This window comes from Pipra filicauda, unplaced genomic scaffold (genome assembly GCF_003945595.2).
Source record: "Pipra filicauda isolate LSUMZ 115617 unplaced genomic scaffold, ASM394559v2 scaffold724_size131739_pilon, whole genome shotgun sequence".
NCBI lineage: Eukaryota > Metazoa > Chordata > Aves > Passeriformes > Pipridae > Pipra > Pipra filicauda.
In genome coordinates, this window is record NW_024104892.1 from 91372 (window position 1) to 115436 (window position 24065).

The following is a 24065-nucleotide window of genomic DNA, read 5'->3' on the forward strand; positions in this document are numbered from 1 at the left end:
TAGTTCCATGTTAATCTAAGGACACAGCGATCCTTACTCTGCTAGCCTGTTCCAGATGTGTCCTCTTCTACAGAGGAAGGCAGATGATGATGTTCAAAATTAAAAGCCCATCAGCAGGGAACATTCCTAGTAGCCATAAAAAAGGAGGGAGTCAACTGCAGAAATGATCAGCCCCCTAGCAGGGTAAAAAGGTACAGGGAGGGATCGTGTAACCCAGTTTTACTGCATGTCAATACTGTCGTGGCAAAGCACTGCAGGGGAAAGGGTACCATGAGTTATTTTATTCTTGGAGCGTTCTGAGTTTTGAGCATGGTTTATAACATGTCACTCTATGTCCATGGACCAAAGGATTGGAAAAGCCAGGAGCGAAATCTGGTTTACTTATTGTGCTCTACAGCATCTCACAGAATTTAAAGTTGCTGTTTCCTCTCTTGAGGAACAGTAACATCCTTGTTAGATGTATAGAGATTCCATCTTTCCCACTTCCCTGTCAGTAAACATTTGGGTCATTTGCTTTCCCTCTGAAAGGTAATTCCCAGTAACAGTGATGTCCAAGTAGCAGTGAACCCTTTCCATCAACAGAATTGGACAAAAGCCTTTTTGATGCACCAAAAACCCCAAACCAAACGGTTCAAGACTAGCCCACATAGAGCAGTTGCTTGTGTTTTGACAGGTGTTCTGAGGTTCTCAGAGGGCTGGAGTAAGATCAGTTGAATCATTTGATCAGCAACTGGAGAAAATGGACTGGCTGGTACAACTCTTTCCCCTACTCCTGACGGTCCAGTCAGACATCATAAAACAAACGCACTAGTTGGTACCGGATGGAAAATGCAATGGTGCTGCCCAGGACCTAGGTAAAAAAGACATACAACAGAAACATTACAGTGTTGAATGGCCTACAGGCTGTCAGATTTCTCCTTTCCATATGGATTTGCTAAGCATTCCACCATGCCTCCTTTGATTAAATAGCAACATATAGGCTAAATGTTTTAGGTATAGTCTATCCACAGACCCAATTTCTTTGAGAATTTTAGGTATCAGTGGGGGATTTCTGCATGTGCCTGCACACGGTCACATTCTGAGAACATGTGGATGAAATGAACGGTTGGGAATAACTCATTCCTACTTAAGGAGCCTATATCATAATATAATATGGTTTGTAATGGAAAATACCTCATGTCAAGGCTGCAATTCAGCATCCTTACAATAAGGTGCTGTCAGGAATTCTTTGCTGTGACTGGGCTCTGTACTTCCTGTCTTCTGCGATCCCCGATGTCATCTGCCTAAGGTCTGTTCTACAGGCTTCTGTTGGAAGTCCTTTCTCCTGAATGGGAATTTTGCTAAGTGTCTCTTTTGTAATAAGACCCTCTTATCTTAAATCTGAGATTGAAAAAAAGAATTTATCATAGGCAATTAACCAACACTTGCCTTTCCAAAAGTGGTGTTTCTACTATATCATGCATGAGAGTTCATATGCTGAATAGGGGTAGTGGCAGTATCTGTGAGGTGTATTATCCTTGTGTTCCAAGTGGCTCCAAAATGCTCCTGCTCAGATTCTGGGGACTGCTGAGCCTTGTGCCACCCTTACACAAGTCCACCTGTCAGATAACTCTCATTTGCTATGACTAACAAACAGGAACATGCAGAAAGGCTGTACTTGGTCAGAGTCACAAAGCACTCTGCTGTCCTCATGTTTTTCTTGCAGCCAATAATCTGTGCCTTGGGAATCTCCTCAAGCTAACCTAGAGACTTTGTTTTTATAAGCTCTCAATGAACAGGGAGGTGTGCATGTGAATTTGCTTCCTCCTTGAGCTTGTGTAAGCCTCCCTAAGTTCCACAGCTCAACTGCATCTTGTGTGAAGAGCACGATAATTTACTTCCCCCTTTCCCCTTAAAACTCTTGAGACTGACTTGGATCTGTTTCCATTCTAGAGTACATCTTTCTACTGGAGGAACCTGTTGTCTGACCTGAATGAGTAGCAATAGAAGAGTGAGATTTCGCTCCTGGGTGGGTCCAATCAGCTTTATGACAAAGTTAATAAGTGTCATATTATTGCATTCAGTGTATTCACCATCTTCATCCATTCCACTCCTCACATCTACTACATGCAAGATCTTGACTACCTGGGGAAAGAAATATTGCACATTATTGCACCAGGTACGTTTGGTGCTCACTGGCTTGGTTTTGTTCAAGAGCCCTTTTGTTGTACCATCCCTGAAATCTGGCCTGTGTTCTTACTATAAAGACAGGACGGGCTTATGATGGTCCTGGGACACTGCTATGTGTGGTTATTCTGAAAGACTGATTATTAAAACAATCAGGTGACCGTGAGGGATGGTAACAGAATACGCAGAATATTTTCTTCTGGATTTGAGCCAGGAAGTAACTACCGAACCTAGAAGTTTGGCATTCCCTTCCATCTTGCTCCTCTTGCATTTGACCACTGCCTCAAAATGCATCTGAATTTTGAATGTTTTCTGGGTATTACCTTCAGAATGTTTGATCCTAGGGCAGAGAGGCTCTTAGTTTTGAATTTGGAGTAGCTCATCTCCAACTTTCCTGTAGTAGGGTTAAGCCTAAAAGAAACATTAAAAATTTAGTCCAGATAAAACAATGAGACAGAGACGCCTATGTAAGCAGACTTAGATGCACAGCTGAGTAGCCAAGAAAGAAATCCAGTGGAGGAAAAAAAAAAAGTAACAACAGCTGTTGATACCTAGTCCCTCAGAGGGAGCAGAGGAGTCCCTGTACCCCCTATATATGCATAAAGCTATATAGTTTAAAGACTAAAATAGAAGAATCTAACATCTGCAGAGACAATAGCTGACATGGCATAGTGCTGCAGAATGCTTGCTACTATGAAATCTTAGCAAATCTCACTGCAACAGCATTAAAAGCACCCTGTGTCAACTTCTCTCAATCTTGTAGCTGAGAATCATCATATTCTAATATTGTTAAAAATATTCTTCTGTATCTGAGGAGTGGGGTGGTCAGAAAAGTTCACTTTTCTGAGAAACCTCTACAATATGACTCAACTGTAACTGACAGAGTGAGCTGGCTACCTTTTAACTAGAAAACATACTTTGATGGCTTTTAAAAAGAGCACCTATCGCCACCTTTCTCAGCTGGTGTTGAAGATAAAAGACACAATCTGTGGTACCACTATAGGTCACTCAGGTACATTACCTTGGCAGCCGGTGACGGGGACAAGGAATGATGTGGAAGAGTTGAGGCAATGAGTAGAGGAAATTGAGCACTTGGGGGATGAAGAAAAGCAGCATGGTTTTGCTGAAGTGCCCCAAGATCCCCACCACAGCAAAGGTCATGCCGGCAAAGTAGCAGAAGGTGTCCCCAACAAACACTCGAGATGGGTACCTGCAATCCATGGGGCAGAAAAGCAAAGGTCTGTCATGATTACTGTTGCCATGCAAATTACTTTCTAACCACTGAACGTATGCCCACATCACAGGTTAGCGGCCAAGAGGGATCTGCAGCAGATCTACACAGTAAAAACAATTGTAGGTATTTATTCTAAGAACTGCAGGACTGGGACTCACCACCCGACTTGTAGAGAACACGGTAGGAAAAGATGTCCAGTGAGGCATGGGAGGGAGTGTATTCTGACTCTGTGCATTTGGGTGTGCTGGTGGAACCACAACTGTTCTAATAAAAAGAAAAGCTACCACCACATAAATGCTTTGTGCTCTTAGTTCTGGCAAGAAGCCTATCTACCCTCCAGCATCCCATCTGCACATTGTTAAGCGGTTTGTGTGTTTGGAAAGGGAGAAAGTAGAGGGAAAGGATGCTTCCAAAGAAACCGATGTCCTTCCTCTTACCAGTTGTGGTAAAATAGGCCCAGCGTGGTAAAAAAAAAGGGAATCATGAAGTAGAGAGAAAAGATGTGATCATCTCGATAATCCCCTATAGAAAAAAGGAAAACGTGTTTGTTTGTGATAAGACAGGACTGGTTGATTTTTATTAATAACAGCTATTGCAGACTAGGATTCAATCTCCCTTTGCTTTTTGTACCCACAAATGTTTGTTATTTTCCTTACCATTTAACTCTACAATGTTGAATACGATAATGGAAGCAGCTATCACCAGTGACTGTCCTGCTTCAATCCCGTTAATTCCAGCGAGAATGTTGATGGCGTTGGTGCAGAACACTGCCAGCATGCCCATGTACACATAGTAGAGGATACCTACAGATCAGAGCAAGCCAAATGCTTTAGTACTGGCAGGCAAAGCAGGCCTTGGGCCAATTCACTAAAGCTCTCACTTCTTGCTTTGTACAACAATCCTTTACCTAACAATCTCAGTGAGTTTTGATTGTGGTAGCTTGCAAATAGATTGCTTCCTCTCCTATGAGCTGGCCATCATGTGTACACATACATACAGCACTGCGACTGCAGCAAACTGCTGTGCCGTGGGGGCAGGCTGCAGGGTTCTGTCTCTCTTTCAGTCATGCTGGTGTTAGCAACTAGGTGTTGTGTACACCCGTATTGCCAGAATCATGGGAAAATGATCGGTGCCTATCTATTCACAACTGAAGGTGTGCTGGGTTTCTGGATGTTCTTTCAGCCTAATATTTAGTGGGTGGAGTTCCACCCTTTCACTGGTTACTTAACCAAATCCTTTTGTTTGCTCCCTCTGCAGCACAGACAGCTTCAGGTGATTCCTTCCACCAATTGCTCACCAGTTGGATGATGGCTTCTGGTGACTCATAACTCACCCAGGTCCAAGTGCATGCCCAGCAGCACCCGGAAGGGCTTAGGCACCACAATGGTCGTGTTCCCAAAGTTGGTGAAGTAAACCATGAGCAGTGGGAGGGAAGCCATGGTAGGAAGAAGCAGCTTGTGGCGCCAGCGCAGGTTCAAAACGTCATCTGCAAAGCCCAGGAAAATCATGCAGCAGATGGCAAGGAGCGAACCGATGAGCTCCACGAACTGCAGGACAGAGAACAGGATCCCGGTCACCAGTGGCCGCTCCCGGCCCGAGCCTGCTGCGCTCGCTGCGCCAGGCAAGCCTCACCTCGTCGTGAGGAAAGGCCGCGCACTGCTCCTCCACAAAGCACCTCAGGAAGGGCACGGGGATGAAGCAGAAGAGGATGATCAGGAACACGGCACCGCTGATGACGCCCTGTGCTTCGGGGCTGGAAGGAAGGCAGAGCGGGGAGTCAGCCGGGCCCCGGCTGGCCGCGCGGGGCAGCTCCGGCGGGCAGCGCTACTCACACGGGCCGCCGCGAGGCCTTGTTGAGGTCCTCCCCGAAGAGCCGCGCAGCGAGGAAGCGGTCGGTGAAGGCCGGGATCAGCGTGAGCGTGGCCGCGAAGCCCAGCAGCGACCCGCCGAGGTTGATGAGGAGGGGCACGGCGGGCAAGGCCGCCATGGCCGCGGCGGGCGCTCGCCCTGCCAAGGGCAAGGAGCGGGGCGGGGCGGGGGCGCCTCCCGCCACCTCCCTGGCCGGGCGCTACAGGGGCGGTGCCGGCTTCGCGGGGCCTCTGCGGCCTATCGGGGACGGAAGCGCCATCTTTGGCCCTGGCGTGAGCTGCCCGCCGGCACGGGGCTCTGGTCGGACGCCGGTGGGACCGGGAGGGCTTTTGGCCGCGTCTGTGCCCGGCGCCGGGATCCGCGCAGCAAAGCTCCGCGCCGGGAGCAGCGCTCGCCCTGGCGCGGGGGCGGCCTCGCCACGGACTCCGCCCCGCAGTGCCCCCCCCCACCATGGCGGCCGCGGCAACCGGAAATGCTTTCTGATGGCCTTGTCCGTGCCACCTAGAGAGCTGCTGCTGCGTTGAGAGGCCGCCCCTGCTCTGTTGTCTGTTGAACGTGAATTTGTAAACTTTAAATAAACTCTGAAGCGGGCACATAGTACTGCTGGGGAGGAAAGCGCAGCACAGAGGCGTGATGGTCTCTGGCTGGCCAGAGACTCTGAAGCTGCAGCACCAAGGAATCGCCACCACCTGGCCTTGGGTTGCGACTGTCGTGAGGCGATCAAAACTCGCGTTGCTTTTGCTCCACAGCGAAGGGTGGCACAAACTGAAGCAGACGAACGGAAAGGTTCCACCTCGGTGGCGAGTCCTGCGTGCCTGGTGCGAACGGGGCAGCGGCTCCTAGCGGGAAGGAGCGTGACGTGAAGAGAAAAGCGCCGTTAATGGGAGCTCGGAAAGCCGGTGGGGGAGCTGGGCTTTCAGACTCGCAGAAGAGAAGGCTGGCGGCAGCCGCCGGGAGGGTCCCTGGCCGTGGAGGCGCGGGACGAGCAGCGGGCGGAACAGGCCCAGCGGTCCCTCCGGGCCGCGGGGGGCGCGCGCGCTCCGCCGCGCCGGAAGGAAGGAGGCGGCGGGAGCGCGCGCGGGGCTGCGGCGGGGCCACGTGCGCCCGGTGCCGTGAGTGGAGCGGCGCCGCCTCCCCTCCGCTCCCGCCGGGCCGCCCGCCCGCCATGCCCTGACCCCCGCGCCATGGGACCGGACTTGGGCTGGGCCGCGCTGGTGCTGCTCTTCGCAGCCTCGCTGCTCACAGTGGCGGCCTGGCTGCTGCAGTACTGGCGGTCCGCGGCCCTGCGGGCGCCGCGGCGGCGCGGGGCGGCGGCGGAGGAGGCCGGGGCCCGGGCGCTGCTCGCCGCGCTGCTCGCCCTTCGGTCCCTGCGGGAGCAGTGGCAGCGGGCCTGGGTGCGAGCCCTCAACAGCCAGGCGCGCCGGCACGGGGTACGGCGGGGCCCGGCCGGGGGAGTGCGGGGGGCGGCGGCGGCGAAGGGAGCGGAGCTGAGCTGAGGTGGGGCTGCCAGCCCGCCCGCCCTTTTTTCGCTGGTGCCGGGGCAACCCTTCCCCGTCCGGAGGAGCCGTCAGGCACTGGGAGCCTTGCGGGCGGCTCGGCTCGGCTCGGCTCGGCCTGCGCGGGCCAGGGCGTCGCTCCCGCGAGTGCTGGTACCGCGCTCGTTTATCCTGGGTTGGGGCAGGAGCCGGGCCAGCTGTGGGGAGCCGGGTTTCCACAGCAATTTCTTAAAAATTTTTCTGGTATTTATTTCCTTTAATTTCCCAGTATTGCTTTTATACTGATGCGTACTTTTGGCGTTCATGAAGAAGAATATGCCTAGCTGATTTTTGCATGGAAATAATTGCTTATAGCAAATAGTTGCTTAAGCAAGGCAGGGGCTTAATGCCCACAAAAGGCTGTGGTCCAAAGCTCTCCAAAGTCTGTTGTAGTCTCCTTTTTTTTTTCTGTTGTGTGAACGGGAAAGGGGGGCATTTCTATTAAGTGGTATAGGAAAATCAAGAGGTAAAAAAGGTTAGCATGAGGCTAACATGTTTGAAGAAAAAGCAGTCAAAGCCTTGAATAAGGATGCAAACTTTTTTTCCGGCAAGGCAGAAAAATTGTCACCCCTTTTGACAAGGTGACAAATTCTAGGCTAGATTCAGTGTGAAGTGCCTCTTCCCCCCCCCCCCCCCCCCCAGGAAACGCACCCTCTACTTCCATGTCCCTCGACACAATGCCATGATGGAAGTGTCAGCAGTTGTCCATATCTGATAAACTGTGCTTTTCTGTCACATGTTGATTTACTCAGATTCTCACAAAAGTTATCTGAATTTATAAGTTCCAGAATTTAGAATTCATGTAAAGTGAAGATTAGTTGACGGCTGAAATGGCATAGAGGGCCATGCATCAGTTTCTGCTGCAGCCACTCCTCATCTGGAGCATATTTACTCAGAAAGCAGCATTGCCACTGTTGCTGGGTCTAAAAGCTGTCCCAGAGGGCTTTTTGTTATGTGGGATTCTGGATAAGATTGGGACTTACCTGGAGCTGTTTGTATCTGTTAACTGGGAAAAGTACTCCATCTTAGACTCTTCTGCTCCTCAGGCATCCCATTGCTGCCAGTGCTCTGCTTCTGAGCTGCAGAATCCCAGCATTCAGCTCCGCGGTCCTCATGAAATGGGATAAATCAGTTTTTTCCTCTGTGTTTTCTCCATGCCTTGGGGGATATATAGATTCAGACTACTTTGTGCACATGGTTCGTTCTGAGCTGGCTGAGTAACGAGACCTTTTGAAGTTGACTGGTGCCTCCCAGTTTGGTGAGACAGTGACATATTGGGAAGAACAGGGCAATAGCTTGCCGTGGGTCATTATATACTTGAGTCATTGGGCAGAGAGAAAAGACTGGTCTGATATTTTGGACTGATTCACATGGGTGAACACAAGGCTCTGGTGGAGGAGACTTGTGAGAAAAAGAAACAGCAAGCATTAATATTATGAAGCAGCAGAGAGCGATCCGATATTGTTTGTCCATTCAGTCAGTTTTGAAGTTTGGTCTCTGGGAGAGCTGCCTCGTGTCTGTGTTAGGAGGAGAGCATGCATCTAGTCTAGTTTTTGATGGGCAAGTAGCTCTTCAGGTTTTAGTGTGTATGCTGGTCAGATTAGTGTCCGAGAGCCTGTTCCACCCCTCACATGGGTCTGTCTGTTGCACAGACTTGGCAGCGCACAGTCTCATTTACTTGAGAATAAGAATTGGCTTCCTGCATCTCTGTCATCCCTCTCGATCGTCCTGGCCCTAAAATGCAATCAGCTCAGCAAATGGTCATGTCCTAGTGCCCAGATTGCCTGTTCTCTCTCTCTTTTTGTCCCTTGTGAGCAGAGGGAATCTCTGAGGGCTAGGTTTTGTTCAGGGATGCTCTCAGCTCTTTATCTTGGTCTTGTGTTTCTCAAGAGGGATTTTTTGTACAGAACTGATCCTATAATATGGGGATAGGGGGAAATCCTCAGATGAAGAAGAGGGATGTCTTCACAGTGGAGATTGTAATCTAATAAACTAGGAGAGGGTGGAAAAAAGGAACAAATTGAGCAGAGGAGCTGATGTACCATATGCTGAGGGTGTGGATTTCGTTGTTGTTAATTGTTTATTTGGTTTGGGGATTTTTTGTTTTGGTGGTGGTGGTTTGGTATTTTTCTTTCTTTGAAGCAGGATTAGCACAGAGGGGAAGAGAGAGAAGAAACAGGAAAGCTTCTGCAATGGAGAAGGGTTAACACACTTGACCTACTATCCGGAACAATTTTTCCATTCTCATTTGGGCTTATCTGTCTGAAATTAACATAGCGTTAGTGAGTTTGAGCCTTAAATGGAGACCTTGTTTCTTTTCGCTCTACGGACAAGCCAAGGTGGGTAGAATTGCAGTGTGGGATGGTTTTGTGTGCTGGCTGGATTTGTGAAAACAGACTGGAGCATCTCTGGGTTCCCACATCAGAATCATTCATCCTCTTTGAAACTGTCTGGGCTACTCTGACTACTGGGAACTAACAGAATTTTCTCTTCATAGAGTTCAGTGCAGATCACGTTTGAAGAGGGTCCTCAGTTGCCACCAACCGCAAATATAAATTGTGTGACGTGCAAGGGCCAGTCGGACCACGGCATGGTAAGTCTTTGCTGTTCTGAATTGTGCATTGACCGATGATGTGTTCTATGGAGATTACTGAGACCGTTGTGACAGGGATGGTGGGACCGAGGAAGTTTTGGGCAAGGTCTGTTGTAGAGTTTGGAGGCCTGTCTCCTGTTCAGAGGCTCTGGGGCTGTACCTCACTGAGCTCTCGGAGAGCTCCGTGAGCGGAGATGTGTTGGTGGAGATGGGGTGTATGAATGCCGAGCCCAAACATCTTCTCCTGCAGTGGAGAGAAGAGAGCTACTGTCACCAATTTGTCCTTACTGCCTCACGTACAGAGTCTGAAGTGGCAGGTTCACATTGTAGAACGTGGGGAGAGTAACACAACTGCCTCTTGTTGGGATAGAAACTCATCTCTTCTCCCTAGGTGCTGTGCTGCCATCTGTCAACTGAAGCTGTGAAATTCCCTGTCTCTGTTACTCAGCAGTCCCCAGTTGCTGTTTCTGTGGACACCTATCATGTCACTTTGGCTGTAATGCAGGCTCAGGTAAAAATTGTAAGAAGTTAGACATTGACCTTATTCTTTCATCCAGCCCCGCACTGGTCGAGGAAGGAGGACCAGATTTAGGGCAAATAAAGACGTCATTGGGCTGGAAGAAGCAGCGTGCTGTCACTAACATTTGGTGAAGTGGCAAATATTCCCCTTTAGCATGCCCAGTCCTGTTTTCTGAGTCTTGCTCTGCAGATTTTGGCTATGAAACATAGCTGTAAGAAAACCCAGAGAGTTTTGAGGCATGGCAGCATTCTATAATGTGTTTTTAAGAGGGTATTTAAGAAGTCCAGAGAATTCAGTTCCTCTCAGGGCATAATGGATAGGTAAAGGTACATCCTGTGCATATGTACAAATATGGTGTTGTCCTGGTAGTTGGTGTGAAAAAGAAATCTGTTGTGAGGAGTAGCTTAGTTGTCAGTGTTCCCCCTATTACCTTCACAAGAGCACGATACAGCTTTTTCTGTGTGTTGAATATTGGAGATGCTTCTTCCAGAACAGAAGCTTTGTGAAATTACAGTGGGTGGTAACTCCACAGTCACTTTCTGGCCAGATTTGATTCTCTGGAATGTGATTTTGTTCCCATCGTGATGAAGGATGTGACGCTGGGGATGGTATCTTGTGTGGAGGCTGTGCATTCATTTGCACTATAGCAAAATAAATAAATAAAAAAAATAGTTAAAAAAAAAGTCACAGCAAAATTAGAAGTAACTCGGTGGTAGCAGAAGCCAATCCCGTGCTATTGCAGGTATTGCAGTTGGAAAGTTGTTCTGGAACCCCTTTGCTCTCAGAAGCCTTATTATAATTTTGAATGTACATCCCAGGTCATCCCAGTTTTATTTTGAGCCTGTGTTCTGCGGTCGTTTAAATAGCTCCTCTCTCTCCTCAGTATTTAGTGTGCCTGCTGCCAGTCTAGTTGTGTGCAGCAACTGAAGTTGCTTTTCATCTTTGAAAGTCCCCTGTCTCACATCTCATCCAATTGCTCCCCTACTCACTAGCATTTTCTAGGATTCCTTGTCTGCACCTGCTGAAGTGTTGGGTTGATTATTCTTGTACAGAATTGCATGTGGTACTCTAATTGAGGTCTTGCTGCTGCTTTAGGAAATGCTGGTTAGATTATCATATACCTGACTGTTGGAATACTTCAAGTACTGTATTCCCAAAAATTGTGCCTTTCTTATTCTATGCACCTCTTACTGGTTACTTACCAGTAGTGAGGAAGCCAGATCTTGCTATGGAGCAATGAGGCTTCTGCAGCTGCTTTATCCTATAGGCCTGGGAGCACTTTTGTTCTTATGTTCTGTCTCTTACTGTTGCATTGGTGCGATTGCCTTTCAATCACTGAATTTGAAGTGGGGCAAAAAGCACGTAATGTAAACAGAAACTGTTCCTGACTATGGGTATTTGTTCTGAGCCAGGTGGAGATCCACTTGGAGGAGATAGAGAATGAGGGTCTCCTGGTGTCATGGACATTCAAGGACAGACCAGACTTGGACCTTTTGGTTCTTCCAAGAGTTCAGCTTCCTGAGGTGAGTGGCGCATGGTGAGAGGCTGACCTTGATGCAGGAAGGGAGGGAGCAGTAGAAACAGTGTTGAGCTGGGAGAAAGGCTGCTGTGGAGGGGGAAGGTTGGCAACTTGCTGCTGTGGCCCTTTAGGGAGAGGATTCTTTCACTCTGGAATCGATACTAGCTCAGCTGTGTCAAAACAACGCATCTTCAAGAGACATGAAGCGGTACCAATAACTGTTGAAGGCTTTCTGTCTATGTAGGTTCCTCCTGCTTTTGTCAGATGTAGAGCTGCAAGATGAGCTGGGTTGGCATGTTTTTTGTATGTGAGGAGTGTGTGAGGTGGTATTTGCTTGTTGTTGTGTTTGTTTGGGGTTTTCTTGAGAGATTAATGTGGGGAACCCACAGGTGTTAGAGGTTTAATGGGCTGAATGTGGGTGTGCTTGCGCTTCTGTTATTCAAATAGGTTGGTCGATTTGTTTGTTTTATCGACATCTTTGTTACTTTATCCCGAGTAGATGTAGGAATGTGTCAGTTTTCCCAATAGTGCGGTAGTACCATCTTGTGAGGTAGTGAGGATGTGACAAACTATAAAAGCTGTATTGCAAAAATTTACAATGGGTAGACTACAGATGTAGAGGCCTAGTTTGTCTCATTTAGAAAACTTCATTTGTGCGGCTGCTACATGGAAGCTCACTGGGGAGAGTGAGTATGGGATACAGAAAGAGTATCTGGGAGGTTATTACTGGGAGAAAGACTGTGTTATACCTTAGAGGCTTGGGAGGCAGCTGTAGTTGTAAAAGGAGAAAATGTGGGGTTTTTTATGACTTTCCTGCATTTCCTCTTGATTTGTGGAGAGAAGGATGAAGGGAGAGCGGATCTGTCCACGATAAGGGATCTGATCGAGGATACCATTGTCAGCACGCAGCCAGCCATGACAGTGAACCTGGTGGCTTGCACCGCTGGAGCCAGTGCGGTAAGGCACTCTCCTCCTGTCATCCTTGTGCCTCCAACTCAGGCCCCAGGACACTTCTGAGGGCTGAGGCTCAGGCAGGAATCCAAGGGTTGAGTCTCACTTCTGGGTGACAGCTGAATCCTGACCTGCACTGTCATAGGAGTTGGGGTTCTGCAACTTGGGGCGTAGGGATAATTAGAAACTGCTTCGAAGGGCAGCTCTGTTTGTGCCTTGTTTCTTGAGTGCTGATTGTCGGTCGTGTTGTTTTGGAGCCAGACTGCCTGAGACACATCTCAGTTTTGGCAGTCTCCCTTGCCCTGAACACCAAGGCTCTGTCCGGGGCAGCCTTTGCAGACATGGAATGGTCCATGGTTTGTCATTGTCAATTGACCGTCTGGCAGCCAGCAAGCTTGTTCTTGCCTGTCTCCTTTTCTGTCTGCCTTAAACTTCCCATCTGACATAACACGAGGGCCCACTGGAGCTTGATAGCTGTAGCATTTCTGGATGGCTCTGTGGGTGTTCCCGTGTTGGTGTGAGGAGCTACTTAGTAGATATGAGGACCAACGTCATGCGTCTTGCTGCTGTCTGCTGGCGAGTGAACGATAAAGGCATCGGTCTCGCTCTCGTCATTCCTCAGGTACCCAGCAATAAGTTGATTCGAGAGTCCCCGTCCGGAGTAGCAGCAGCCCCTCTGGGTTCTAAGCTGTTGCTCCGGAATCTTCGAGTGCTGAACTTGGGCTGCCAGGGGAAGGGAGGTAAGCGTGAAAACATTGCTGATCCACAGGGGCAGGTGCGCAGGTGGTGAGATTGGGGTGAGTGGATGTTTTGGGTGGATTTGAATGGAAAAGAGGGGTGTGTGTCTGCTGAACCATTGCCTCATGCTGATGAGTGCACGCATGCCCTCTGTCCCTCTGTTGCAGGAGTTGGGGAGATATGCTGTGTAGCGGAGCTAGACAGCCCCCCGCAGCAGAAGTGGACAAGGCCGATGACAGCTGGCAGTGCCAGTGCTGCAGGAGAGATGGAGTGGAATGAGGAGCTCTTTCTGTAAGTGTCTGCCCTTCTTCCGAACTGGCACACTCTCTGGGTGTCATTCCCACACTGCAGTAACAGTTGTGGTTGGTGCAGAGGTGGAGGCTGGCACCACAAGGCAGTGTCTGTTTGTGCTGCTCCTGTGGTGGTGCTGCTGCTTCCAGCAAGTGGCCCCAGCCTGCGTGTACATATTTCCCACTACTCTGGACACTCTGTATTTTAACTGGGTGGGATGAAGCGCTGATTGTGGGAGCGGCAGGCACAGGAGGGCTGTAATGTATCTCTCAGCATTCCAGACAGATTGCCCTCTCAACTTCCTCTGGCGGCCTACACAGCCCTGCAGGGGACACAAAACAGAGTTCTGTTCTGTGTAGTTTCTGCCCTAGACATGTCCTCCAAAGCAGTGCACGCGTACTGGAGCTTTGGAGAAGGTGACGAGGTGTGTGAGATTTGAGGGAGAGAAGATACAGAATGGAGTTGTTTGCTCTGTGGCCACTTTGCAAACAGTGCCTAACAGCAGCCCATCTTTTTCTGTTTCAACAGGGAGTTGGGGCCTAAAAGCAAAGAGCTGAAGCTACAGGTGCTGGGGAATAGCGACAGAATGGGAAGTGAGTATGGGCAACCATAAGATGGGTTGTAAGATAGGGAGACAAAAATGCCTAAGGGACTTACTGTGCTTTAAGCTTGTGGTAGTTCTGTGTCGATATGATGCGTGATGAACTCTGCAAAGGATTTTTCATATCCAGCTTTATGTGAGCCTCTGTCTGCGTGAAGTAACTCAGTTTTTCTTACCAAAATGGTCTGAGTCTGACTTGAACTCAGAGATTCCTCTGTGGCCTGCCCATCTCTGCTCTGAAGCAGTAGAGGCATGCCCCCATGTATTGGAAGAACTTCGCAGAAGGCTCTTAACTCTGTTCATTTGTACTCAGTCAGGGACTAACTGTAGCACCTATTTTTGATGGAGGCCACACAATGGCCACCTTTTTAAGGGAGTTGATTTCTGGATTGTTAAAGAGGAGCGGAGGAGTGCTGCCTGCCCTTTCTCCCTCTTGAACCTGGGAGCTGGCAATATTGTGGGAATCTGCTTTGTTGGCCCGTGGGGCTGCTTTCCAAGAGCAGGGAGATGGCTGGGAGATATCTGAGGTGCTAAGGTCATTTGGTGTGTTTCATTCTCCTGTTCCTTCTTGCAGATGTGCTGCTGGCACATGCCACACTTTTGATTGATTCTTTGGGCAAACAACCATCTGGAAGACACGTCTGCTCACTGGTCCCAGGGCCTGGGCAGTCACTGACAGCTGAAGCTACCATTACATTGGAGGTGAGCTCACAACTCCACAAGCTCTGCACTAATGTATGCTCTGAAAGTGTTCATGATGTGAGCCTCTAGCTGGAGACAAGCATGATTGGGGCTGAGCTCGAGTTGGGGGCTGGCAAACCCTTATGTCAAGGAGGGGTGTTGCCTGAGCCTCGGTTCCTGAGCTTCCCTCTTGAATTGCCACTGTAGTGGGGATGGCTCCTCAGTACCCAGAGCCCTAGCTTTTGCTGCCCCAATATGCCTGCCTTTGCATCTGGGAGGAACAGACCCTCTCTGAGCAGTGCTTTACTCTTTATAGCTGCTATTCCAGGAGTCTCCTGCATCTTTGAATGCTCAGCACACCACATCTCTGAGAACCAGCATCACCCCCACTAAGAAGGTGGAGATGGACCGGACCATCATGCCCGATGGCACCATCGTGACTACTGTCACCACGATTCAGTCCCGGCCCAAGGCAGACTGCAAACTGGGTGAGGCTGCCCTGCAGCGGGTATACTGTGCAGGTGGCTACTATGGCAGCACAGTCTTAGCCACGATACTCCCGAGGCAGCTCATGCAGGTAGTAGCAAAACTGTTTTGCCATCACATGTGGTTATTGCAGGTTGCGCATTGCTTTCGGCTTGTGGGTCAGAACACGGGCATCCTTGCTGTTCCCTGAGTGTCTTGTGGCTGGCTGGAAACTTGAGTATAGCCCTGGGGGAGGGAATTGATGCAGCCCTGTGTTTGCGGGGAGGTGAGGGAGGGATGAGCCTCTCTCACATCCTTTGGTGGTGGGAGGTCTAATGCATATGCCGTCACATAACCTCTGTGTGATGTTGGGCTAAGTGTTTAGCCACTCTTCCTCTGTTTCCTTCACTGCTAAAGAAGTTATGCTGTATGTAGTGAATGTGGAGCCAAAAGGGTCTTGACCTTACTTACTAGGGATAGTTGCTGCTTGCAGTCTGGCATCCTGATGCATGTGGTGCTGGATATTCCATGAGATGCGGTTGGGAAATGGCACAAATGAGGTCCTGCGAGCAGCTGCTTCACAGGATTGTGGCCCAGAAAGCCAACCGTATCCTGGGCCGCATCAAAAGAAGCATGGCCAGCAGGCCAAGGGATGTGATTCTCCCCTTCTACTCTGCTCTTGTAAGACTTCACCTGGAGTATTATGTCCAGCTCTGGGCCTCCTACCATATGAAAGATGTGGACTTGATGGAGTGAGTCCAGAGGAGGGCCACTAAGTTGGTCACAGGCCTGGAACAGCTTCCCTATGAAGACAGGCTGAGAGGTTGGGGCTGTTCAATCTGGAGAAGAGAAGGCTCTGGGGAGACATTATAGCAAGCAGCCTTCCAGTACCTAAAGGGGGCTGAAGAGGGACCTTTTACAGTGATAAGACAAGGAGGAATGGATTAAAGCTGTAGGAGGGTAGATTTATATTAGCTATTAGGAAGAAATCCTTCCCTGTGAGGGTGGTGAGGCACTGGCACAGGTTGCCCAGAGAAGCTGTAGCTGCCCTATCCCTGGGAGTGCTCAAGGCCAGGCTGGATGGGACTCTCAGCAACCTGGTCTAGTGGAAGGGGGGTTGGAATGAGATGATCCTTAAGGTCCCTTCCAACCCAAACCGTTCCGTGATTCTATGGTTTTCTCAGTAGGCTTCTTACTGCTTCGTTGCCGCAAAGCCTTACAGAGCCAGCCTTGCAGGATCTCCGCACACTCGATGGAGGCTTTTTGGGGTTGTGTGTAGGGACCGCAATACAATAGCATAGTTGCCTAAGCTTCATCTGCACTTACTGGTATCTGTGTCTCTTTTGCCATGAAGATTCACCATCGAGGTCACCTTCTAAGGTGGAAGTGACTGAAAAGAAGACAACAGTGCTTTTGGAGACTGGCTGTCCTCATGGCCCCTTGCCCAGCAGTAGCCGTAAGTGCTTAAAAATTCGAGGCTCTTAGTGGAGTAACTGTTTTTTTTCGCCTTTCTTGGAAAGTGGTAGTCTGAATGTGGTTCACTGAGCTTGTTTACATTTGCTACGGCGGAGGATGTCCAGGTGCCTGAGTGAAGGCAGGGCCGGAGGACCAGTGGTGAGGTGGAGGCAGGTATAAGACATTCTGCTTTGGCTATCCAGTCAGTGAGTCTGAGTGTTTCCTTGCTTGACAAGAACTTTCCAGGCTCTCCGGACCCAAAAAACTTTGGTCACCCTGCACCCTGGGCTCTGATTGTCTCTGAAACAGAGCACTGAAACAGTTTGGACAGTTTGCAGCCAGGGCTGCCCAAGCTCTTGGGAATCCTTGGAAGCTTTTATTGAGTGGTAGGGATATTTTAATGATATGCCTGCTGGGAAATGCCTAAAAAAGCCAAGAGCTAGCTATGCAGAGCTTCTTTCCTTTGGGTTGTTTGGACAGGTCTGTAATAAATTCTGTTCTCTACCTTTGTGTGCATGTAAATTGCCTATTACAAGTATCGCAGTCAGCAAGCGACCTTTTGCCTGTGCTGAAGGTTTGCTACTCCAAGCACTGGTATTTTTCTTGTGTTCAGGGGATGGCCATATGCCCAATGGTTTGGATCCAGTGGCTGAGACGGCGATCAGGCAGCTAACTGAGACAAATAACAGGACCACCAAGAAGACACCAACAAAACGTAGCACACTGATCATCTCAGGAGTTTCCAAGGTCTCTGGTAGATCAGAGTTGCATTTCCAGTCTGGGAGGTTGTTTCTAGGAATGCATGTGTGAAACTACCCTGTCCTGTAGGGACCAGTTTGGGAAGGTTCCAACACAGATGACTGGCTCAGCAGAAGCCTTTTGCTGCTTCCCAGTGAGCATTAGAAGGTACCTTGCCAGGCTACAGGGCAGCTGCCAGTGGGAGTTCACTAAGGGCATCTGCAGAAAGGGAGCCTGCTGCCATAGCTGGTTTTGACCCTCATGGAGAATATAAGGAGTTCTCCTTGAACTTGACTGTGGGAGTGAGGGAGGTGCTGCAGAATGCTCTGTAATCGGCAGTGTTGCAGTATGTTTCAGCAAAAAAATGATGATTGTGCATCAGTGCTGTCTGATGATCAGAACCGGAGCATCCGTATGTAGGTGTAGATGGAAGAAGGGAGATGGTTGCAATTCTTTCGGTCCTGTCTCCATGTCTGTCTGCCCGCCCTTCAGGTACCTATTGCTCAAGATGAAATGGCACTTTCTCTGGGTTATGCTGCATCCCTGGAGGCCACAGCGTTTGGGGACTCTGCAGCAGAGAGCACAGCTGACCAGATGCACGATTCTACTGAATCGTCACAGCCGCTGGAAGCGTCACTGCTCAGACAACGGGCCAGTCAGGAGCTGGATGAGACAACACGTTCAGACATCTCTGAAAGACCATCAGTGGAAGATGTTGAGTCTGAAACTGGCTCCACGGGAGCCCTTGAGACCAGGAGCTTGAAAGATCACAAAGGTAAGATGAACTGTTAGATGGTGGCTAACATTGGCCTGTTGTATGTAAGGACAAAGTGACATCCGAGTTCCCCACCCGAGAATGGGGTCTGCAGCCAGCTTTTGGCATGACGAAGAGCAGCTTTTTACTGGAGCCTGGAAGAGCCTGTCTCTCTCCTATGCTTTCCACTGGAGTGGTTCCAAATCCCTCTATTTGTAGGTATACAATTCCAGTAGCCTTTTCAATTTCTGTGCTCTCTTAAATGGGAACCCTGTGCAGCTTGTGTACGTCAGAGAACCGTTTTCTTTCTGTGGCCTCTACATCTACAGATCCAGGTGCATGTCTGTAAATAATGATTCCTCCTCTGAATTTGGCCACCTCTGGTGTGGAAATGGAGGCTGCTCAACAATGTGGATTGTACGGGCCTTTATGCCCTCCTTCTTTCTCTGCTAGTATTGAAGCAGCTACTGCCTCTGACCTGTTATACTGTAGGATGTCCACACAAATTCTCTGCTTTTAAATGATGGAGCAGGCCTGCCCCAGCCTAGCTGCTGTTCTGGATTTTACTCGCTTGTGGCAGTTGGGTGGATGGCACACCTTGGGTTGGTCTGCTCGTAGCCACAACATTTTCAGTTAGCTACTGACTTATGTAAACAAATGCAAATCACAATCTTGATTGCTCAGAATATGAGAGTAGGACAAGTTTTGGGGGGTTGTACCCTGTTACAACCAGGTATGGTTTGAACTGTGGAGGCCCCCTGTTTTCATGTCAGGGGGTAGAAAGGTGCATGACCCAGATTCTTGAGAGACCTGGTGGGTGGGGAAGAGAGGGAAAACCCCCTCTTGCAAGAAATACTGTTGTAGTGCTGTATGGCGTGCAGGTTTTGAATATACCTTTCTGATCCATTTGAGACTGATGGCAATTGGCGTCTCCATTCTCTCGTGCCTGTGTGAGTCATAGGGAGCCATTGGCATTATTTGCCTCCAGATAGGGCATGTGAAACTGCGGGCAATTGTTCCAGGGGGCTTGATGACCAGTTAATCTGTGTGCCCTTGAGACAGGTTAGTCTGAGGCCTTTCCCCCCTGTGTGTTCTTCCCAGGGTCTTAACATTCAGGTGTTCTCGCTCATTTTCCATTCATATGAATCTTGGCTTTCTATTACAATTCTTCATACTTCCAGTGAGGGAAGGATGTTGTGTAAAAGGAAGGATGTTTATGCAGAGGGGACATGGTTTGGAATGCTTAGTGAATCAGCTTGTTGGCATTGCAGTCTATCATGAACAGAGACTTTGCCTTGCATTTGGGAGCTGGGATTTGCAGACTGCTGTGACTTCTGCCACCTGAGTTGGAGAGGTCTTTGCTGCAAATCTGAGAATGGCCAGGTGTGTTACTGTCCCTGAAACTTGCCCGGGCAGGACACTCTCATGGTTTCTGTCTTCTTCCTTTCTGTCTCTGCAGTTAGCTTTCTTCGGAGTGGTACCAAGCTCATCTTCCGGAGAAGGAGCAAGCAGAAGGAAGCGGGCCTGAGCCAGTCACACGATGACTTGTCTAACGTCACTGCCAACTCTGTTGCCAGGAAGAAAGCTGGTAGCTTCTCTCATCGCCTCATCAAGCGCTTCTCCTTCAAGTCTAAATCCAAACCCAAAGGCAGTGACAGCACATCAGCTGGTGAGAACTGAAGGAGGGAGAAGCCTATTGGAAAGATTTCTCAGAGATCGTTTTATAGTCTCTTGTCTTCCCACTCCATGGTATCTGTGACCTGCAGTCCAGTTCTTTCCAGCCTTGGCTGAGGGAAGGCACCCCAGTGCTTTACACCATCTGGGGAGTGGAGGTAGCAAACCTGGGACTTAGGCTGCTCGTCTGCCTTGGCTTAGCCTTCTCTGATTATTGTACCCCACTGTGCTCTCCCAGAAAATCCAGGTGTCATGCTAATCCCCCTGGGGGTCCCAGGAGCTGCAGATGTGACTCCACCTGTGTAGCCATCTGGCATCATGAGCTGCCTCTTGGAAATGGGAGGCAGGTCTCTCAAGTGGCAGCCTTCAGTGTTACAGATCAAGAAACTACTGGGTGAGCTACATGGCTGAGAAGTGTGAGATGTAGCCTCGCTCAGCTCTTTTAACGAGAGAGAATGATGCGGTCACTGATGATCTAAATGCTCTTATTGCTTGTCCTTGGTGCAGAGGCTGTAACCTGAGGTGTGCTCGGGGCCATGCATTCCTGGGCTGTGATCTGGCAGCGGAACAAGCTGTGGTTCTCCACCTGGGAACCATCCTTGGAACAGTCCCTGGTTCGGACAGCACTGAGGGACCCCTGCTTTCTGTGCTATGCTGGTGAAGGAAGGAGTCTCTAAGAAGAAGAAAGTTTTAACCACTGCACAAGTTCTTGTAGAAGCCTGGGCCCTTGCAAGAATGCCTGGTCAGTGCTGTCAGTTCTGCCATCCTGTGCATTCACCCTGTGGTGCAGCCCTCCTTCCACAGCCACGTTCTTGAACAGCGAAGGGGCCGTGCTGCATGTACGGCACCAGCTGTCCTATGAGCAGATCCCTTACCCTCGGGAGTGGTTGGGGATGTTGCCAAAGAGGTGCCAACCTGTCTTCTGGATCTGTGGAGGGCCCGGCCTCGTGCACTCTCGTGGTTCTCGTGCCAAGGACTGGCACCATGCTGGGAATGGATGGCAAGGAATATGGCAAGAAATGTGGTGAAAGGGCAGTCTGATGGGGAACCTAAAGGCACGTGGTAGAAAGAGACAAGACTTTACATGTTTTCACTGATGAAAGGGTTTCCTGTAATAGAAGGAACCTTTCTTGATTGCGTTTGGTATTTCCTTTCTTCTAGCAAACCCAATCCACTGCTTTCAAACAGAGGGGGCATTTCTGCAGTGGTATTTGCAGAGGGAGGGGCATGCAGGGGAAAATCGACTCCTTGTGTGGGAGGAGACCGCCCTTCTAGATGAATGGTTGCCTGGTCTCCTGACCGGTGCACATTGTGAATATAATGTCCCCAGAGGCTCCCTTTGAAGAGCGTAACAATGCTCTTTGGAGAAACACCCATGCCCCTGCCAGCATGCCTAGTTTGAGTGGAAGCTCCTCTTCTCCTGTGGGTTGTAAGGTTAAGGAAGTGGAACAGAGGGGAGGAAACAACTCACGGAAGATCTGTTGCCTAGGCCTGGCTGGATTCGCCAGCTTTGCTCCCCTGTCTCAGTACCTCCTGAGGTAATGGCTATTGCCCTGCCCAGTGCAGGATGCTACCAACTGGAAAAGTAGTTCTCTTGATGGCATGCATAAAATGTGTTGTGTTCTTTGGAAGGACAAATCCTTACTCATACTGCTGCCGTGTGCCATTTCCAAAGACTGGAACGTCTCTGGATATTGTGCTGTGAAAGGATTTACAGGTGAGAGCCTCAGGGTGTCTCTTGGGTGTTTGTGCAGGTAGGGAAGGCCATAGTCACCTGGGGCTTGAATTGAAAGTGCCAGTGTGTACCAGCAGGAGGAGGGACTCCTTGTTTTTCCTGCTGATTCCCCATGTGATTGGGCACGTGTGAAAAATAAGATTGGTCCAACTGGCTGACCAGGAACCTCTTCATTTGGTTTGGTGCCGGAGTCTTTGTCATCCTCAAGCTCTGCCATGTCTTCTATCCGTTGTTTCTTTCCTTGTCCACGTAGTACTGTGGCTTTGTTTGCAGTTCCATGCACTATGGGTGTTGGAGAAGTCTCTGTTTCTCTCTGAAGATCATTTTCCTCGAAGCAAGTGACCAGTTCATGCTCTGGTGCTGGTGGAACCTGGCAATCTGTGGCTCTCATGTATGGATCCAGCCACCAGTTGGACGTGGCCTTCCTTTGCTGGGTTGGTGGTGTCACACATGGTGCTGTCCTTCCCCAGCATGCCCTTTCTCCCCAGAGTCCTGGGGTTTGGTTCCAGTTTGGCATTCTCTCTTGCACCTTCCCCTCTATGAGTTGTAGCTGTGAAAGTATTTGATGCTTGATTTTTGGTTTTTATTTATTCTTTTTAATACCATGTCAGGTGAGAGTGCTGGCTGAACCCAGACAGCAGTGCTTCTCTAGTGGGATGACTGGGAAGCCTTGCAGTGGAAACACTGGTTTGAGCGGAAGGGAACTTGCAGAAGAGCCAGCAGCTCATCAGTTGTGGGTTAATCACAGGACTTGCCACAAGTCTGTTCTTTAAACTTCAAGAGCAGCTCAAGCTGTTGTGGTGAGGAGCAGCTGGAGGTGAACACCGAGGATGATTGGGCTTCTGAATCGGGGATCTGGGGCTCATGTACACTAGGAGGGCTATGAGGACTGGCCAGCGTTGTTGCTGTGGACTGGAGGCAGAAAAGGTGAGATTTATGTCTGACAAACATGTACCCAGAGTCTTGACCAGCATGTTTTGGTCTGACTCAGAGGAAGAAGTGATAGGAAAGGGAGTAAAACTGAAACTTGAGTTCCTCACTGACCTTGGGGACCTTTCTAGCTGTGTTAAATGGGAATTCCTGCCATGTGTCTGTGGGCTTTCCTGTATTTGTTCCTGGCTGGCTCCAGGCTATGCCTCCTGTTCACAGTGGAGGTACTGGTTTTGATTTTGAGCTTTGATGTGGCAAAGATTCCTGCACTGTGGTCAGCAGAATGAATGGCAGATGGGAAGCATGATGGTAGGGGCACATCTTCCCTTGAATTTTTAGCAATTTTTTTATCACAGGCAGTAAAGTGCACTGTAAATTTGTATCTGGTTAGACAGCTTGCAAAAGAAAGGGGTATTTTCAAGTGCTGACAGAGCACATCCCCAAACATTAAGTCCTGCATCTGCTTGTGTTTCCTAGTGGAGATGTATTTTCTGCCATTTTGTTTCTTATCAAAGTCATACTGATATATTGTAACCTTTTATATTCTTTTAAACCTTCCTAGTAAGTGCAGATTGGTTTTCAAGGTGTTTGGCTAAACTGCTGTTTTAGCTACAAAGGAATGAGGGGGAAAGGGCTCATCTGTGTGTATTGGAAGTTTTTTAGTTCTGATATGCTCCTGATTAACACGTTGATCCTTCCTCATCATATCTGTATATGGCTTCCTTTCTCCTTTGCAGAAACGTTTTGATCCCCCAAGCAGTAGGTGCTGATTTTGTTAGTCCCAACTATGTGAGCTTCCCAAAGGTGTGAGCCTCATGGGGCAGGTGTGGTTATTGGTGTGAGAAACAATTCCTCTATCCTAGTCTTCTCAGAAGGAAAGGGAAGGTCACACGGGGTTTTGGCCTCCAGAAGCTGTAAAGACTGAGTCCCTGGAAATTTTCCCCCGTAGAATGGCTGCTTAAAGAAACCTCTTTTGTGTTTAATTCCTGCCAGTGCTTCTGGCTTTAGGACAGAAGAAGTGGTATTTGAAATCTGATTTCCCTGTTTAACTTCTTCCAGATACCCATGCCCTCACCTTGGTGCTGCTGCAGGGTCTGTGGCATTTCATAATGCTGGGACCACAGAGCAGCCCCAGGGCGTGGCGAGGCTGCTGTCGAACTTTATAAGCTTGAATAATCTGCAGTTGGCAGATTGTTGTCTCAGGGTAGGCTCAATATTTGCACCTTGTGAAATTGGTCCTTGACTAAATATGCGATGGAAGAAGAGGAGCAGAGCGGTGGCATGAATGCATGGAGAGTTCTGAAGGAGTTCAACCTGCTGATGGGGGCCTGCATTCCAAATGCTGTGCTTCACTGTCAGATACACAAGCACGAACAGTGACTGGTAAATGAAGCCAAAGTAGCCATTTTGGTTTTTTTTTGTTTGTGAGGGGTATGTTGTTTGGTTGGTTGTTGTTTGGTTGGTTTTGGTTTTGTTGTTTGTTTTGGTTTCATTTTGCTGAGGGTTTGGGTTTGTGTTTTTGTTTTTGGTTTTTTTTTAATTTTGGCTGAACAGAATTACTAGAACTTACTTATGTTGTGTAGTTTTACTGCTCTGAAGAAAATAGATTTGCTCTA

General features: G+C 49.1%; 2 protein-coding genes across 5 annotated transcripts; one reads left to right on the forward strand and one right to left on the reverse strand.

Annotated features, from left to right (window-relative positions):
* Positions 1 to 261: 261 nt before the first annotated feature.
* On the reverse strand, positions 262 to 5679 carry DPAGT1 (dolichyl-phosphate N-acetylglucosaminephosphotransferase 1). 2 transcript variants are annotated; one of them, XM_027718209.2, is made up of 9 exons: positions 5233 to 5674; positions 5033 to 5153; positions 4734 to 4947; positions 4057 to 4203; positions 3838 to 3922; positions 3188 to 3376; positions 2490 to 2577; positions 1969 to 2124; positions 262 to 850 (listed from the first exon to the last, which is right to left on the reverse strand). In XM_027718209.2, exons 1-9 carry the CDS (start codon positions 5385 to 5387, stop codon positions 785 to 787), a joined length of 1221 nt encoding a protein of 406 aa, XP_027574010.1. In that variant the 5' UTR covers positions 5388 to 5674; the 3' UTR covers positions 262 to 784. The 2 variants fall into 2 exon arrangements, with proteins under 2 accessions (XP_027574010.1, XP_039245326.1); XM_039389392.1 differs by lacking the exon at positions 1969 to 2124 and having other exon boundaries at positions 5233 to 5679.
* A 643-nt stretch (positions 5680 to 6322) lies between these two features.
* On the forward strand, positions 6323 to 23154 carry C2CD2L (C2CD2 like). Of its 3 annotated transcripts, XR_005566498.1 has the most exons (15): positions 6323 to 6699; positions 9302 to 9397; positions 9789 to 9908; positions 11330 to 11440; positions 12277 to 12393; positions 13010 to 13127; positions 13293 to 13416; positions 13945 to 14009; positions 14592 to 14719; positions 15015 to 15186; positions 16518 to 16619; positions 17232 to 17365; positions 17849 to 18131; positions 19570 to 20178; positions 20292 to 23154. XR_005566498.1 is itself a non-coding variant. In XM_027718215.2 (14 exons), the coding sequence occupies exons 1-14, from the start codon at positions 6454 to 6456 to the stop codon at positions 19788 to 19790; spliced, it is 2037 nt and encodes a 678-aa protein (XP_027574016.1). In that variant the 5' UTR covers positions 6323 to 6453; the 3' UTR covers positions 19791 to 23154. The 3 variants fall into 3 exon arrangements, 2 of the variants coding, with proteins under 2 accessions (XP_027574016.1, XP_027574017.1); XM_027718215.2 differs by having other exon boundaries at positions 19570 to 23154; XM_027718216.2 differs by having other exon boundaries at positions 6324 to 6699; positions 12280 to 12393; positions 19570 to 23154.
* Positions 23155 to 24065: the final 911 nt, after the last annotated feature.

What these genes read in the sequence shown, in the direction of transcription:
- DPAGT1 (XM_027718209.2), bottom strand. Translation starts at nt 5,387, where the DNA reads ATGGCGGCCTTGCCCGCCGTGCCCCTCCTCATCAACCTCGGCGGGTCG. An exon ending in CGGCCTTTCCTCACGACGAG is followed by an intron (nt 4,948 to 5,032) that starts GTGAGGCTTGCC and finishes TCTGTCCTGCAG; the next exon opens with TTCGTGGAGCTCATCGGTTC. An exon ending in CAACATTGTAGAGTTAAATG is followed by an intron (nt 3,923 to 4,056) that starts GTAAGGAAAATA and finishes TTTTTTCTATAG; the next exon opens with GGGATTATCGAGATGATCAC.
- C2CD2L (XM_027718215.2), top strand. Translation starts at nt 6,454, where the DNA reads ATGGGACCGGACTTGGGCTGGGCCGCGCTGGTGCTGCTCTTCGCAGCC. An exon ending in GCCAGTCGGACCACGGCATG is followed by an intron (nt 9,398 to 9,788) that starts GTAAGTCTTTGC and finishes TCTTCTCCCTAG; the next exon opens with GTGCTGTGCTGCCATCTGTC. An exon ending in TGGAATGAGGAGCTCTTTCT is followed by an intron (nt 13,417 to 13,944) that starts GTAAGTGTCTGC and finishes CTGTTTCAACAG; the next exon opens with GGAGTTGGGGCCTAAAAGCA.